The sequence below is a fragment of the Anneissia japonica genome, unplaced genomic scaffold (genome assembly GCF_011630105.1).
Source record: "Anneissia japonica isolate Jap-2015-1 unplaced genomic scaffold, ASM1163010v1 scaffold277_len1293397_cov203, whole genome shotgun sequence".
Classification (NCBI taxonomy): Eukaryota; Metazoa; Echinodermata; class Crinoidea; order Comatulida; family Comatulidae; genus Anneissia; species Anneissia japonica.
The window spans coordinates 1,236,913-1,255,983 of record NW_022719460.1 but is presented as its reverse complement, the minus strand read 5'-3'; the positions used below and the strand labels follow the sequence as shown (position 1 = coordinate 1,255,983).

At 32.6% G+C, this 19,071-nt stretch overlaps 1 protein-coding gene across 2 annotated transcripts in view; it reads left to right on the top strand.

The window, feature by feature from the left end:
• Positions 1 to 19,071, top strand: part of LOC117110913 (solute carrier organic anion transporter family member 4A1-like) — a 25,077-nt gene that overhangs the window by 924 nt on the left and 5,082 nt on the right. Inside the window, exons 2-7 of one of the 2 annotated variants that reach the window (XM_033253747.1) lie at positions 12,855 to 12,932; positions 14,779 to 15,505; positions 16,099 to 16,198; positions 17,369 to 17,490; positions 17,697 to 17,951; positions 18,319 to 18,514. In XM_033253747.1, the coding sequence (XP_033109638.1) occupies positions 14,806 to 15,505; positions 16,099 to 16,198; positions 17,369 to 17,490; positions 17,697 to 17,951; positions 18,319 to 18,514 (1,373 nt within the window). In that variant the 5' untranslated portion in view covers positions 12,855 to 12,932; positions 14,779 to 14,805. The remainder of the gene's footprint in view (positions 1 to 12,854; positions 12,933 to 14,778; positions 15,506 to 16,098; positions 16,199 to 17,368; positions 17,491 to 17,696; positions 17,952 to 18,318; positions 18,515 to 19,071) is intronic. The other variant, XM_033253746.1, reaches the window with a different exon arrangement.

The window sequence follows — 19,071 nt, the reverse complement described above, 5'->3', positions numbered from 1 at the left end:
CTGTATATAAATATATATATATATATATATTATATATATATATATGTAAAATAAGTATGATTGCACAGAGTAAAAATGTATACATTGACGTTATATAGACATAAAAATATTTTAATTAGAATATTTTGAGCATTCCTGTGTTTCCTCAGTGGTAGCACGTAACATACACACACACACACACATATACATATTTTATATGAAGATATAACAAATATACAAATATTTGTTATATGCAAATTGTGTATATAACAATACAGTATGTTATGATCAGTTTTAAAAGATTAATATGGTCACATGTAACAGAATGCAAATTCTTGATTATGATTATTTACTTTAAAACATAAAAAGACACCTAAAACTACAACAAATTTCTGAATAAAAAAAATTATTGAAATATGTTTTTATTTTGATAGTAAATTAATACAGGAGTATATAAGGCAAAAAAAAAAAAAGAAGTGTGTTGCCCTCCGCTGCCGACCAAAATTTTCCAAAAAATCGGGTCGGCATTTTTTTTTTTCAAGTAGGCCTACAAATTTGAGAAATATCACTACCAAAATGAACATTTAGAACATAAAATCTAAAACAGACATGTATTTTTATCAAAATCGGGCCATAGATGCATGTGTAAAATCAGTAAAATATAAGGCATAATTTTGAGAACGCAACATCGGATCTTTTCTGCTCTTTTTTGCTTTCATCGGAGCCTATTCTTTACTACTGTACTGCTAGTGTTTGCTTGAATCAAAAATATCATTACCTTACAGTATATTAGACAATAAATAAATACAGGCTTACCGTAGGTCTAGCCATCGCTTTAAAGCCTTTACTAGACTTTGTCTCTGTTATGGTATAGCCATAGTATGGTTTTTCTCGGCCTGCCAGTGCCTGATCTTGTGGATAAAATACACATTATTTTTTACATTTTGAAGCCAAACTAGAACTTTATTTTAACTGATTTATTTTTGTTAAATTTATTTCAATATACACTTGGTTAGTATTTAATTTAATACAAAATTTTATAATTGAATCTGGGCCATTCATGTTGAAATTACGTTGTTGTTTAATGTTATGTTTTAATTTCAAGTAATGTTCTTTAAAATACAGAGATATGGAAGTATATTCCGGACCAATCTCCTGCAGAGCAGCTCACATGCCTTTGCCACGTTGTGAAACATGATACACTCCAAGGCCTGTGTTAACATTTTTCCGCGCCAATTCCATTCTTTTAATAAATTCAATATGGCATGGTCTCGGTGTTTCAGTGCTTCACATAATTAATACCATCAAACTGTTTTCAATTGTTTATTATATAATCTACGCTACTGTACTGTAAAATCAGCTAATATTAATGCTTTAAGATTTTTTTTAATATAAAGTAATGAGAACTTTAAATTTTTGTATGTTTTGTATATACGGTAATTGGCTATCGGCTATTGGATGTTGTTGTAAAATAAAATAAAATAATGAATAAAATAAAAATTTACAATAGTCAGTTAAGTCTTAACCTAATTGACTGTGGGATGTAGTTTTAAAATATTTAATATTGGATACTGTACAATATAGAACAGTCTACTGGCATAATGCACTGTTCTGCTGGCACTAATTAAATTTAAAGCCAGGCTTTGAGGCAAATATTTTTTTTGATATTTTGTACAAATAATTTTACTAAGACACAAAAAAGTTGTTTGACCAGACATAAACTCACTCGGGAACGGTATAATGAGATACATATTTTTGAATATTTTGAAACTAGCGGAAAAGTGGAATAGCACCTCCTTTTCACCTTTTTCCATCAGTTTTTAAATATTCCTTCCGGAGCCTGACTTTAAACAAAGGAATATGAATTAGACAGTTACATTTTATGTAGAGTGGTGAGTGATCAGAATAAGACCTGCCAGCAAACAATATGCCTAGTTATTTTTTATGTGGGTTGCTTTACAGTCGTGCAGTGCTGCATACAGTTTGTACTGTACAAGCAATTTTCTTTTTTTTTCTTCTTATTTTTATTTTATTTCAACAGTCTTTATAGTGGGTGACCCTTCTAGTTAGCCTAATATATTTTGAGGCCCTCTACATGATAAAATTTGAAACAAGTACAAAAAGACTGAAATTAAAAAGCCAACATGTTGTATGTTAACAATTATAAAAGTAGATAAAATAACAATGTGACTGCCATCTTTAAAGTAACTTTATCCACCTGAGAGAGCTTCTCGTGGGATATTGTTATGGTGACTGTTGGGTTTTGGTCCGATCCTTTCATCACAGTTTGTTCAGTTGCTCACACACACTGTATGGATCAGTAAATATTGCTCGACAAACAAGACACTTTTACAGACTTGTAGGTTTATTTGGAGGGTCATTTCTAAACCAAAACATTCTAAATATACTTAAAAGTACAGTACTGTACTGTAGCTGGTCAAATAAGCCATAGCCATAAACGATATCTTTGTAGTATTTTCAATAAAGGTCACTGAAGCCTGGCTTCCTATAAATCACTACACTGTTGCTACAGCGTTTTCAGTGCAGTCATTGTACTGCCTAGCAATAGATTTAAAAATGGTCTTTGTTATATTTTTGTGTATTTCCTACTTTTTAGGTGTAAACACATTATTGATAAAAAAAAAAATAATAACTTCTGATAAGACAGCCTATATTATATTGATTCATGATGTTTTCCACATTCTCGCTGATGAAGGCCACAGGAGTGGCAGAAATATTCGAGTTTATAATAAATCAGTGTTCTTAAAGTCTACTACTGAAGTTGTTTCATTATTTTATATATATATATATATATATATATATATAAATTTAATGGCAAATGGGATAAACCCATAAAAACAACGAGCAGCCACATAAATGCAAATAATGATAATGTAAAGTTTAAACGGAAGAGTTTATATATATATATATACCTACTTTTTCTGTTGCTATTTATAGAAAGAATTTAGGTTTTGAATAGCTACAGTATATTGATACAGTAGTAGGCCTACTGAACCAATGTACTCTGACGTCTACGAACACTCCCACGAAACGGATGAATTTGATTCCTTCCTACTGTACAGATAAAGGGGCATTCCCGGCTACTGAACTCGTCGCAGTGCATTACTGTACATACCAATTTATTGTCCAATACCTACTCTAAAACTGTAGCAGGTAATATACTTGTGGGTAGGGGACAGCTGGGGGGGGGAGAGAAACAAAAATGTAGGTAAAGTGTCCTGCCGAAAAATGCATGTGAAAAATGTACAGCGTGGTATTAAACCCTGACCTCGAGTTGTTCTGAACTCTTTTAATGGTGGTTCCAATGACCAAAGGTTTTAGAACCGTGAAAGGTGCCATAAGTATTTAAAGACAATAATGTGTAGACTTGTACAGTAGTGTTTCAGAGCGATCACTTCTGTTATCACACAACACATGATCAAAGTATGACTTTAGTTTACTCAGGGCATATGACACCACATCCTTGATTGTTAATCTGTAATCTGTAGTAATACTTAACAAGGTTTTGTACAGTAGGGAGTCATTTCCCAATTGTATTCAAATGTCAACAGGATTTAAATAAAAGTGAAATCTGCCAGATTATTCCAACTGAACACTTTCTCATTCAAAAACTCTCCTTCCTCCTCTACAAAACATGTTGATCTGTTCTTTCTTGTTCAACTGCACAACGTCAATTGACATGTAGAGTACTGTTTTGGCTGTTGAGTGTTTTATTTGTTAAAAAAAAAAAAATTCACACTAGTAATTTATACTTTTCTTTTATTTTATTTCTATTATTTTTGAAGCTTATAATTGCTTCGATATTTTTTCAATAGCCAATATCTTACTCATAGAGCTACATGTACAGTACATGGTTTACTCTACGTACTACCATTTCACGCACACCAAATTAGGCAATTAAAGTCAATTACTAGTTTTATGTCCCCGTCCTAATCAAATTTTGGAACCTCATGAAAAAATTTGCTATTTGCTATTTTTCAAAAAAATATTCATTTTTCCATGAACAATAAAAATAATGACTACAGTATCTAAAAGAATGATATCAAGCCTTAAGAACAGGTGGGAACATAAATGACAGGAATACATTAAAAGATTAATTTTACTTTCTTTTTTTATAAAAATAAAACTATTTTTACTATTTACTTGCCTGTTTACCAATTAGTACTGTATATAGGATAGTAATAGGAATAGTAAATACCCTCACCAAAAAATAATTTCAAATCAGGGACATGAAACTACTGTAACAATTGATTTTATTTTGCCTTATATCCTCGGCTGGCTGGATTTGGCCTGATGGCTACCTATTGAAATTCTGGGCAAACAGTAATCAGTCTCCTTTTTTATGGCTTTGGGGAGTACAGTAGAATTATTTATTTCTAGGAGAATAACGTGTAATGTATTCCAGGATTTGAACTTAGAATTGTGGTAAGAAGGATTCAGAATTCTCCCAATAAAAATAATTATTCTTAATTATTTCGGACATGTAGTGTCAATCGAGATGGGCAACATCAAAGGGAATGATTTTTTTTTAAGGGGAGGGGGAAGCTCCCCTTCCATCGTAAGGTCTGTTATTGTTGTTTTAAAGGGGAATAGTTGATCAATTTCTAAAGTCTGTTAAATTGACATTTTGTATTTTAGTCAGGAGCATTTTATTCCAGCAAATATTACCAGCAAATCCAGCTATCATGGAGATCTTTAATAACCACCAAAGCCACAACAACACTCTAAAAAAATCGTCTTTGAAAAGGACATTGGGATATGAATCAAGGATATCCATCGCAAAAATTTGTGCAAAGTTTAATTTATTCAACTTTCGATTATTAGAATACAGGCTGATGCTAAACACCTATTCAAATGAATGAATAATTGAAGGGAATTTTTAATACAACCTACAATCAGTTGACATTTAATAGAGATAGTTATTTCTGTGTGGAACAGCAGTCTGTGACGTGCCTTAAACTGTGATGTGGGATGCCATGTATTACTATTAAATTAAATTAAAGTATAACAATTGCAATTAATGAATGCTCTATCATTCGGGCAAAAATATTATACACATTTAAACTCAAAACATTAAATAGAATTAGATTGAAATTTATTAGGTGCTCCACACTCAAAAACAACTTCATGAAAGTAGTTGCCCAAAGCAAAAAGAAAACGATTTGAAAAAATAGTAAAAACTGAAATATAAACCAAAGTGAATTGGAGAAAGAGGATGACCTTATATCTACTGAAAGCAAAATTCTACCTATGTACAGTATTCATAAGTATTTGTAAACAATGTTTTGAGTACTTCACAGTTGGAAAACACAGCAACAATAACCAAAAAGAGGAAATATTAGATGCATGATAATTACTATGTTGGGGTAAGAATATTCTCTAAGAGCATGGTGGTTATTTTTTTTGTGTGAGTTTCTGATGAAATTGAAGTAAACCTGTACAGCACTTTAATGCAATGTACTCCAGTATGCAAAACAACCTGCATTCCACCAGTTAAATTGGCTTTGTAGTATTGTAGTAGTAGCCTTTGATAAAGAATTTATCCTACCAAGAGGTCAAATTTCTCCATTTTCATTTTTTTTTTGTCTGATCAGTATTACTGCAATTCACACTCTGGCAAGAAACATTTAATACGTGGGGATGACGTATAAAGCAGACACATTTGTTTTGTGTGGTTTAGTCAATAATATTGGATTTCATATTTTGTTAAGGTCCCAGTACACTGTACATGTTGTTACAGTATTGTACTGCATCATTTTGTCAATACCACAGTATAGTATTTTGTACTGTTCTTAGTAAAACAGATTTTTCTGCTACTGAGGTTTATCCCTAAAATGTAATTCTATACTGTGTACATTGCTAAAATTTAATATCAGGTTTGACTAAATTTATTCACATAATGTGCTAAGTTAAATTTAATAATATATAATACAAGGCTTCCTCACATTGTTATTATTATTATTGTTATTATTATTATTATTATTATTATTATTATTATTATTATTATTAATTGTGCTTGAATAGCGCATACTGCAAGAGCATCTATGCACTTTCAAAAAAATTAGAGAAAAAACTTAAATATTATGATTTCTTAATTTACAGTAACTATTGCAATGAAATACTTCATGATAGAATAAAGACAAGCAATTATTATTATCATTAAAATAATTATGGCAACGTAAGTTAACCAAAATCATCACACTGTTCCCTGACAATTGGGATACAGTAGACCAAGATCATGTTTATACAACACACAAACACGGTTTTATGTCCTTGAATGTATTTTAACTACCCAAGGTGACCCTCGCTGTTACACACCGGCACAATGGCGCAATAATGCACAATGTATTTTGGGATACATTGTCAGACCAACAGTGCAACTCTACTATCCTTCCGCTGAATTTGTACGTTTTTTTTTTTTTTTTTTGAAGAGGAGTGGATTGTTTATAGTTGATCGATTGTGTTATTATATTCCCTTAATATTTTCTCTCGTAATCCTATTTTGTTGTTACTTCACTAATTACTGTATTTACCATTGCTAACAGTTGAGTATCATAGGAGAAGATGATCTTTTGACTGTTTCTGTCTGATGATAGGCTAGTCGACAGACAAATGTAGGGGGGAGGGCCATAGGCTTGCGGAGCGACAAGACAAGAATGACATTTGCTTGATTTCGTCGTGGCGCTTGCCGACCGATAATTACAAAGAAAATATTATAATTGCTTAATAATTAATTCGGATGTACACTTTTTTATAATAGTGGCACTTACGCTGCGTAGTTAACCAAAAAAAAAAGGCCATAAAAGTAAGGTATATCACAGAAACATACAAATCAAAAATAAAATTACAGTACAGTACTAAAAAAGAAATAAAAATTGTTCAAGATCAATGAAACCAACAAAAGGTAAAATACCAAGAAAATCACTAAATACATTCAGCGATACTTTTTATTTTACCAAAATAGTGACCTGTTGATTAATTAACGCTCGGCCGTAGCCCAAGGGAACAAGTAGGCAACGCCAGGGTCACGAACGGGCCAAATTTGGCGATTCCTCAAGTAGCCTTTTTTCCAGATGGTTTTGTAATCATACAGAATCCAAATGCGTTTGTACAACACACTCTGATAAGGCGTGTAATGGCGTGTTGTATTTGGGCTCCAAGTACTGTCTTGTCTTGAAGAAACAATACAGTGTTTAACATTTTGTAAATATGAGAGGCTGAAAGGTTTCTTCCATTGACGTGACTATACTTATTGAGTGGTGTTTCACATGAACATGATACACATAGTAAAATAAAACCTAGCCTGGAATTGTCATTACTTTATACTGTAGTATACTAATGTGTGGTGGTCTTAAAATAGTTTAATCCCATCGGTGTAATAATAACTGTAAAATGTTTATCTCAGAATAAGGAGTTGTCCTTGGTTTTTAGAATTTGAGCACTAATAAAATCATGGTTAAATAAAAAATATTGTTATATTTCACTTATTTAATAGAAATTATTATTATGTGATTAATTGTTTTTTGCCCAGCATTTTAATATTGGAAATACGTTTACAACAGAAATGTCTCAAGGATTGGTAGTTGTAGTGTACTGTATATTTCAATACTGTATGCAGTATTAAGTAATACATTTAACCAATGATTGGCAATTCAAGTGTAATGTTTTTATTTATGTAATTTTCTAATGTTAATTATAATTTATATGTTATTGCATATTTGTAACAGTAACAACAAGTGAAGTATTTATAGCTTGCAGACTGACTTTCTCAATTTAGTCTTTGCATGCATACGTCATCAGACCTTGTCAATTAGTAGTGTTGTTAGCTGTTGACTGGGAATATTCTGATCGCTAATTATTAACCTATTGATTTTGAACAACAAAACAGAATTCCGTACTATCTACATAAATTTGTATGCATTTGTTGTAATTACTAGGCAAAATAGAAATATAGTATATAATTTACATGTTAAGTTTTCATGTATTGTTATTCCTGTACTGTATTAGTATTTTGTATTGCTAAGTATTAACAAAACTAAAGTACTGTATTAACATAACTAAAAATACTGTGGTAAACATGACAAATTTCAATTCTGATATTACTAAGTTAAATATCAATATAATGAGATCGTTTTTTTAAATCATTTCTTTCACTATCACTTGCGTCTATTCCCTTAACATACCCTCACCACATTCTTTCCATTCTGCATTTTTTATGATTTATTTTGTTTAATATTTCCTGCAGATAATAGCTTATAATTGCTCATGATGCAAATAAGAATTGAATTATTATTTATATTCTACACATACAATTATCAGCTTTTTTTTTTTTTCATAATTTGAATGTACTGTACTTTGGACTGCTGACAGTTGTTTTTATCAGGAATAATTTTATAGATATTAATATAGGCCTTCATACCGATTCACTGTGTATCGATTCAACACAAGCCAACACTTTACAATTTCTCCTGAATGTTATAAATTACCGTATGCATTACTGTATGCAGTGATCAGCCAGCATAATGATTCTATGACAGTACTCTGCCAACAATCTTACTATAATAGACTATACTATATTCTTAGTTGATACATGAACTTTGTGTGTGAACCGTGACAAAAACTATTTTTAGGATCTTGTGTACTTGCATTACAGCCATTACTCAGAGGTATTAGATGGGACACAAGGATTTAAAACAAATAGACAGTCACGCCAAAATTCGGCCCGCCGGGTCGATTTTAGCCACTAAAATCGGTCCCCTTGGATAAAATTGGTCCGTCAGCCTGGCTGCTCGTGTCTGCAGCCCGTAGGGTATGATTGTTTCGTCCGTGAAGTGGAGGGAAGTAATAATTAAGCTTCTCCCACACTTGAAAAATCTTTTGAAGTGACAGAATGATTCGTATTTAGCTTTTTGTGGACCCAGGTATGGACCCCATTGTGGACGCATTTTATCAAACACACATGATAATGCCTAAACAACACACATTAGAATTTTCGGCAGCCATGCTTGGCCTAGGTTTTTTGAGCCTACAATAAAACACAAGGCTTTAAATATTCCATATTATTGTGTGTGGTATTAGATCATACAATGCTGTAGCTGTTCTATTACATGAAAATAAAAGGGGTCAATAATTTTTTTTTTAAATGATTGCTAATTATTCCACCATTTCGTTGTGGCGTTAACCATGCACACAACCAAAACAAAACTATGTAAAAAATAAAATAAAGCAGACCAACATGAATTACGATCATACCGTTTAAGTTCTTTTCTAACTTTTACACCTAAGAGTTTACTGGGTGCAAAGAGCGAAAATAACATACTAATTTTTGTGTCTGTAAACTTAATTACACACACAGAGAATGAAAAAATATTATATAATATGAGATGAGATATTTATCTATCATTTGGCTAAAAACAAATTTGAACAATGCTAAAAAATACAGGTTATAACTACTAAATAGATGCCAGACCAATTTTGGCTTATGTGGACTACATTTGGCAGGTAATTTTAAAGCCACCGATTTTGGCCTTGGACCAGATTTTTCCTGAGAGGACCATCTGCTAGTTCTGTCATGAAATTAGTTTTGAGCGAACCTTTCAGCAGAATTGGATATTTACACATTGTAGCTCTCTACATTTGTTTCGATGTGTGTTTGTGTCAAGAAGCAATAAGGCAGGGGTGCCGCTAGCTACAGCCTTAACATCGGCGCTGGTTCCAGCCACTCCTCGCCCATGGTTTAGTTGGTAGAACCAAGTCTTCTAGGATAAGGGCTTAAAATGGAGGTCCGTGTATATACATATGGCTCGTGTGCACTTTAAAGAACCCTTTAAAGAACACTTTAAAGTGTAGGGGGTTACCCCAATGTTATGGTTCATTTCAGCCCCTGTCGTTGTGGATTAATGTGAACATGTATCTACCAAGAAGCGCCTCTTTACGGCTGCTAGGTAGTCACAGACCACGCCCATACGTAATTCAGCACAATGACTCTGCAAGTAATGGGTTATTTTCCTACCTTTACCTTATCTTTACCTGACATGTTATCGTACTGAATAGCCTACTCAGTATGTTTCCAAATCCCAAATCGAACGCATGACGTCCAGATAAACTAGCCGGGTGTCATAACCACTAGACCACCAAACTTGCCCTTAGTGACAATATAGTGTTGAATCTGATAAATACTCAGATCAGAGGTACTGTAAATGCTATTTTGATATGTGTGTTTGCATCAGGAAAATATCATAGGATACTCAGTACATTCCCAAGTACTTGCAAAAAAAAAGGGATTCGGGTGGAAATTTGGGTGGGAATCGAACCCATGACCTCCAGATAACTAGCCTGGTGTCATAACCACTAGACCACCAAGCTTGCACGTAGTGTTGAATCTGATCCCCAGGGAGCAGCAGGTACTGGAAATGGTATTTTTTCTGAGTATTCGGTACGATAACATGTCGGTGCAGAACATTGATGTTCTTGATAAGGTGGTAAATGACATGGATCTATGGATGCCAATCAATCACTTCTTGTCCACACACTATCATCTTAATTGCCGGCGCTAATTTGAAAGACTGACTTTCTGTTATTTTGCTAATAATAACAATGTATAGAGCTGATAATCATTGTTATTATTAGCAAAATAACAGAAAGTCAGTCTTTCAAATTAGCGCGGGCAATTAAGGTGATGATGTGTGGACAAGAAGTGATTGATTGGCATTCATAGATCCATGTCATTTATTATCAAGAATTGTAATGTCAGCCATTGCTATCAAATTGCAAAAGTGGTGAGCCAGTGGCCATAAATTATAATTTGTTTCTAGAGTATGCCTTCCATCATGATGTATATGACATCTACTGTATTCAAAAGCAGTTTGCTGACTTACAACTTTAAAAAGGCTGGACTTTCAACCTTCAGGTTAGGGGAGGGGAGTTTGAAACCCTTCGCTTGCTTCCTTGGACAAGGCACTTTATCCATGTTGATCTCTCCACTTAAGAGTATGGTACAGGTACAGTATCTATTAAATGGTTTTAAATACGAAATCCACGGATTTATTTCACATACTCTACAGCAAATATATTTAATTTCACACATACTGTAGGCATCATTCCAAAGACATGCAATAATGTACTGTAGAAATGCACTCTTGGTATGCTTGGTAGGGCAAGACTTTTTTTATACCCAATAATGATGATTTCAAATAAAAATAAATTGCATTTTTGGCCAATTAGCATACCTGCCGCCACTTAAAAATGGAAATTTCAGAAAAAAATAAAAGTTATTTATATTTATTACGCCTGCCACTGCCTTGAAATCTCCAAAAATAAGATAGGTATATTTCTTCCTAATTATATACAATTAGAGCACATGCTAAAATGTTTACATTAACCAATAAAATTTTATTTTTATTTCCTCCTCCTTTTGGGTGTTTTTGGCAAATCTATTTGCTAAATAAGAAAACAAAATGTTGTTATAAGTTTGCGAAACAAGGTATTAAAATAGTCTTGCATTGTGCAGAGTGCTATATAAATATTGTACATACATTTTATTATTACATCCATTACAGGTTAATAATGCAACCTACCACTGTCAAATTTTGTGTATTAATATGCAAATTATTGATAATTTCATCTTGTAAAAATAGTGTGATCAGCAAAAAAAATCAATCAATAAATGGTAAAGATTATCCTCTTGAATGATTTTCCAATAGTCATTTTTCATGGCATCGTTCTAAAAATAGTTTTGAAATTTTTAAATCTGCTTATTGATTGAGTGTTCAGATATTTCTAATTTTAATTTCAAAGTGAATTCAAAACTCATCTCTGTTTTTACAAATACACTATATATGACTAGTTCAGTTAATATAAGTGCATGGAGTTCTTGGCTGTGCAGAGCACTATGGATAATGATATGTACAGAAACACTACTACTCTTAAATGTCAAACTAGAATTTACAGTACGGAACATGATATGCATTGAATTAGATATGGTGTACGAAGTTCAGTCAATAATTCGAGGGTTAATATTTATCCAAGATTTTCATTTTGGTAATAATAGATGTAATGTATTTGAAAAGTTTCTAGTAATTATATTTTTTATCAATGCATAATAGATGTAATGTATTTGAAAAGTTTCTAGTAATTATATTTTTTATCAATGCAACAGTTTTTTTTTTTAGACCTAGGCCTATATTATACTTCAAAAATTTCTTGCAAATGTGACAAGCAGAGAGTGGGAATGGGTGGTGCCCTTTGGATGCAAATTAGTCCTGCTACAGCAGTGGGCTATAAAATGAAAAATAACCATTATTCGCATTCTATGCTCCAGATCAGTTTTTACTTGTAAGTAAACTACTGGATATTTTATTGCTGCAATACTCTGAATATTTAGACCTTGCTTTCATTGTTTCCTTTAAGCCACTCATGCTTAAACAATTTGAAAACAGTTTGAGTATTTTCTGAATAGAAGATTGATAAATTCTTGCATTTGAATTCAAACGTATTGTTTAGTTCAAAATAAAATTTCCATTGCTGATTTTAGTACATTTTCAGTAGCATACATTCAAATTGCCCTGTTAAACAGGTTATATTTTATGTTTTATAGTTAAGTGTTTAGTGTGAAAGAGACACACAGAATAGAAAGTACAAGAGAAGCCTTGCGCTGATTTATTGTGCTACAGTAATACTAGTGTACACTATAATTAACAGAATGTATTTTGATTGAATCTAAAAGAGTTACTAATACGTTAATATGTACAATATTGATTGGCTTCCACAGAGAGACACCACCTGTTGGACATATTGTCTGCAATATGTGTTTAGTATTAAATTAAACTAAACTGTCGTTTCATTGCACTTCTTAGGTTTTATCAGTGACACTGGTTGGATTGGTATCAGAAGATTATTAGCAAATACTCAATCTCTCCCTTTCCAAACAGCAGGTGATTGAATTATTGTGTTTGTTGATATCTATAAAAATGATTTGTTAGTTTATTTTCAAGAAAAAATAAAGTTTGTAAATGTATTATTTTAATACTGCAAAGTGACAACATATACTGTAATTAACCAGTTTCACCTTAGTTTATAGAACTGTGTTTTGTCTTATCCTACCTGTATTTAAATTATAAATGGCAAAGCATTTCAGTGTCATTGTTTAAGTTTATAGAACTGTGTTTTGTCTTATACTAGTTGTTTTTAAATTATAAATGGCAAAACATTTCAGTGTCATTATTTAAGTTTATAGAACTGTGTTTTGTCTTATACTAGCTGTTTTTAAATTATAAATGGCAAAACATTTCAGTGTCATTGTTTAAGTTTATAGAACTATGTTTTGTCTTATACTAGCTGTTTTTAAATTATAAATGGCAAAACATTTCAGTGTCATTGTTTAAGTTTATAGAACTGTGTTTTGTCTTATACTAGCTGTTTTTAAATTATAAATGGCAAAACATTTCAGTGTCATTGTTCAAGTTTATAAAACTATGTTTTGTATTGTACTACTGTACCTGTGTTTACTTTAAATCATAAATGGCCAAATATTTCCCTGTCATTGTTTAAGTTTGTAGAACCATGGAGGAATAAATATTATTATATATTTATTTCCTCCATGGTAGAACTGTGTTTTGTTTTATACTGTCTGTGTTTAAATTATACTGTATCCTAAATGGCAAAACGTTTCCGTTGCATTGTTTAAGGGCTTGTTTCTACTGATAAAAACTAAATAATCAATTTTTTTTCACCGCTTTTTTAATGTGTGCCAGACAGCCTGCCCGCGTTGCAACTGCATTTTTGCTTTTACAAAATTTGGTTTTCGCAGAGATAATTATGTTACCACTTTTTTATGCAACATGTTTCCCAAACTGTATACAGTAGTTTTCTTCTTACCAACAAGACAATTTACTCTGAATTTCGGTCATGATGATGAGGAAGAGGACAACACGGTGTTTTGGGAGAAGGCTAATGCTTTCGGCTGTGCTCATCGACACAGCGAACGAGCAAAAGAAGAGGAAAACGGTAGGCACAGAAGAAGAGCAGAGAGGCCTAGCCCAATATATCTCCCCACAAAATATTTACAAAACGATTAATTTCGTCGCTCCACATGTTTTTTGACTTTTTAGCTTGTAGAACTCAGACATGAACAAGAGGACTAACCATTTTGAAAGTTCGCGCCTGATACGAATGTGGTTCAACCTGGACGTCACATTTCACCCGATAATCCTTTTTGTGACGCTGCTAAAATGTGCACAGCCAAAATCGGTTATTTACAGTTCAAACACGCTATCCATTGTGTGCTTTTAATCAATTTTTTTTTAAATGCTTTTTTCAAAATGGTCCCGTTTCTACTGTGAGAAAAAAAAAGATTTTTTGAAAAAGCGATTTTTAATCGCTATTTTTTTTTTTTTTTTCCAGTAGAAACAAGCCCTAACTTTATAGAACTGTGTTTTGTCTTATACTGTACTACCTGAGTTTACGATAAATTTTAAATGGCAAAACATTTCAGTGTCATTGTTTGAGTTTATAGAACTGTGTTTTGTCAAACACTACCTGTGTTTAAATTATAAATGGCAAAAAATTTCAGTGTCGTACCGTGAGTTAGTTGCTAGCGGCCCTTCAAAATTAACAATAGTTCAACACATTTTATTCTACTTATGTATATTTTAAAACAGTTTTATTCGTTGCAAATTACTTCTTTAGGAAGATGTGCCTTAAATCATTTAATGTAAAGTATATTAAGTAATAATTATGTGTAACTCCTAATTATTTTAAAATTATGATTTTTTTTTACAGAAATAATTATTTCGCACTTGGATCAACATGGCTACTGACGATATAAAAAAAAGCTATGAAGAACTTGATAATGACAGAATTTCAGCCAAATCCAAGGAGGACAATGATTCACCTGCGATTAATGGGAACAATAGTGTTGAAGCAAAACGTGGCATAGATGACGAGTTTGAAGATGATGGCCAATGCGGCTGGGGTGCCATTAAACCAGATTGCGCTCAGAAATTCAACAACGCACCAGGATTTTTATTCTTTGCCTGTTTGTTCGCAATCACCCAGGGTATGACCGTAAACGGCATAATCTACGTCGTTACAACCACAATTGAAAAGCGCTTTGATCTTCCAAGCGTGAAGAGTGGATTTATATCAAGCTGTTACGATGTTGCAGTAATGGTGGTGATTGTGTTTGTGACATACTTTGGCGAGAACAGTCATAAACCTCGCTGGATCGGTTTAGGTGCATTGCTATTCGCCGCCGGTTCTTTGCTTTTTACGACTCCTCATTATCTGACGCCTTTTTATGACTTTCAGTCAACAGATTTCAAAACGTGTGACAGAAATAGTAGTAGGACAGAAGATTGTGATGATGACTCTTCAAGCTACTCCAAATACTATGCCATTTTTGTTGTGGCTCAGCTACTACACGGCGTGGGAGCGTCACCTCTTTATACGCTTGGTGTTACGTACATTGATGACAATGTCCCACAAAAAATGACAGCATTTTACCTTGGTAAGATTGATACCAATAATGAATAATATTAATTAGAGACAAATTAACCTCCAAGCTTTTATCATGTATTAATAATAATAATAATAATAATAACAATAATGCGCCATCTGTCCAGGTACACCTATTCCGAGGCACACAAAAACATACTGAAAATGGAAAATCAAAAACAAAACTAAGGTCCAAAAAAATTTACGAAAAAGTACAATGATAAAAACAATTAAAGATTAAAAGCAACTTGAAATAAATGTGTTTAGTAGTACTTAATAATATAATAATGATCGATAATGATGATTGGATTTCTCTGAATTTTAAGCTTGATAATTCAGACTTCAAAATGGAAGTTAAATGGAAATGTTCAAGTGGGTAATGTAAGGGTTATAATTTCCTCCCTATTTTTTATGAGCTCTTAAGTTATAGTGATATCCTCAAGTAATAATAATAATAATAGTTGGATTTGTAGAGAATGATTTGAGTTTATGTGTCCTTGGTCAATTTTCAATTTCACTTTTCATTGGAAACAATGAAACTATTTACAGTTAAAAATGATTAATGTAATTTAATATGCAATTAACCATTAATTTTTGTCATTTTAGGTATCTTGAATGCATCCTCGTTATTAGGCCCTGCAATTGGGTACCTGCTAGGGGGCGTGTTCCTGTCAATCTATACCGATGTCAGAGTCGACACATCAATGTAAGATAAACATTCAAAAACTTTTTATGGAAATGTTTCTCCATAGCAAATGTAGTATGGATTATCATGTATGTATCTACAGAAAAACATGTCCTTAAATGGAGAAATCCAAAAGACTGAACTCTAAACTAGACTGTATCTAATATTCATGAGGTTTAATGTAGTATGATAGGAATCAGATATAGGTCATTGCAACCCCCCGAATGATATATTGCATTGTTATCTTAATACCATTCCGTCAGTGTGTAGCACTAGATGCAAAACAACTGTGCTTAATCTAGCATCTTATCATTGCAACGCCATTTTGATAAAATTGATGAGCCAGGAATTATATTTGTGAGCACAGTACTCTATATAAGTAATACCTTTAATAACAAGCATACTATACTCAATATATTTTTGGTATTGTTCTGTCAGATAGTGTACTGTATGTGCAAAACTTGGCTTTATTTTCTTTTCAACAAACTTTTTTGAAGTTGATATCATTTTTTGTTATTAAGCATTTTTATTTTATATATAATGTATTGAAGCACCTATTCCAGACATTATCAAAGTGCTTGAAGCGTTAATAAGTTTACAAGCAATATGGATGTGTTGATAAGTGAATGCACTTCAGCTCTTGACCTTAAAGGTTAACATCAAATCTCAGGCTGTGCATTTGGCTTAGTGTCCTTGGCTAGTGCATTTACCTAGTTTGTCTTCATCCAGTATAATATACAGTACTTCCCTGATATAAATGGGTACCTCATAGGATGTTTTTGGCATTAAATTAAATCTTCTATTTACTGGGAGTGGAGTAGGTTGCATTTTGTAAAAAAGTTACAAGCACTTGGAGACTCTTCAGGAATTAAAAATATTGTAGAGGGGCCCAGATAGGGGATTTCAAAGATGAAGGGTCTAGACCACCTCAGCCCTACTTAATTACCATGATTATGTAATCTCTAGGTGGATGGAAATGGCACTCTCAGACTTAAATTTAAATATAATTTTCTTATTTTTTTCTCCATATTTATTATAATTTTTTTAAATTTAGGGGGAACGCCCATGCCAGGTGCCACTTCTCTTGTATAAATAAAGCAATATTATATATCAGAAGTAATATTTTTTTCAATTTTAATGAATTTTATAAATAATATACCATTATATAGTATATTACTTTGTTCTTTCTAGGCTTGGAATTGACAGCAGCAGTCCATTGTGGGTTGGTGCATGGTGGTTGGGATTGTTGCTAAGTTCTTCGTTGTCCTTTTTTGTTGCAATACCTTTCCTAGGCTTTCCAAAATTTATACCAGGTAAGTGTACAAAACTACTTCTATCACTTCAAAATTCCTCAGTACATGCCAACCATGTGACCACTTCCACATCATGCATTAGATTTCAGTCACCTCATTAAAGCACTCGTCAAAGCTGTCAGTCAGCGATGCACTATCTGTCGAGCTAAACAATTGAAAATTATGTTTTTTGACAGTAGATATTGTTTTATTCATTCTCTGTATAGGGCATAAAGAGTTAGCTAAAGAACGTGTTTCTGAAGCACATTGCGGATCAAACTTCCAAGTGCGCGCAGGATTCGGTAACAGCTTACGTGACTTCCCAAGGGCCGTAATTCAACTTATCAAGAATGTTCCATTTATGTTCATTAATTTGTCTGCGATTACGGAGTGGTTTCTTCTGGCCGGGTTTGCTGTGTTTGCTCCCAAGTTTGTTGAATCTCAGTTCAGTTTGTCCTCGAGTTGGGCTGCCATACTTGTAGGTAAGTGGTGTTGTATAGCTTAGTGGTTAAGATCCTTGCCTTCATATCTCAGGGAGGGCCCTGGGACGATTCTGCCACAGCAGGAATTTTCCCCATGACCAAAAACAGCTCCACTCTGTAGGCCTCAATAAGAGACTTTGTTTACAAAGCATTGATCCTTCTTGTAAGTGGTGAGAAATTTAAAAAAAATGTATTAATAATATGATAATGTGATTACATAATAATATAATAAATGGCAATTTTATCATGATCAAAATGTGAACCATCTAGTGTGTGGTGATTATCATATTGAATGTTTCATTCATAATATTGATAGCTGATAGCTTTTTATAAACACTTTAAAATAATTTTATATGTTGATTGCCAGGTCTAATAATTATCCCAGCATCCATTGGGGGAGCAGTGGCTGGTGGTTGGTTTGTCAAGCACTTCAAACTCAGGTTCAGAGGTATGATTAAATTCTGCCTGGGGGCGCTGTTCATATCATTTCTTTGCATCGGTGCTTTTCTTGTTAACTGTCCTGATGTAGACTTTGCAGGTGTTACTGTTGCCTATGGAAACTCGTAAGTACTTCAGCTTCTTAATGGAACATCAAATATAATAATAATAATAAGCTATATTTATTTAAAACATGGAAACTTGGCTCAACTAACAGTTGTTATTCTGTAAGAACATGTATACACAGATTTACAGTAACTAGAAAATAAGTAGAAACTAAGAAATATAGGCTTAACCTAAAAAATGGCTTAAAATCAAATAATGAAGCAATTGTTAACTACCAGATATCTTAACACGACTTATATCGTAACCGTTAACTGTACTTTACAAATTAACTGGAACATAAAACAAAAATACAGTAGTTTATGTTAGAAACTACCACAGTGGTGCTGTTAGCAAACATTCTATTATTGGTGTATTTACAATTTCCTAACATTTTTTACAGCATTGTTAATTTCATTCCAAAGTTTTGCACCTCTATATGACAAACTTCTGTTTTTGTAGTCAGTTTTTGGCTATTAATTTGTATATTCTGTATTTGGGAGGTGTTTTTTTTGTGTGTATATGTGATTTATATGCCAGAATGAACAAAAAAAAAAGAATGTATATATATATGTATATA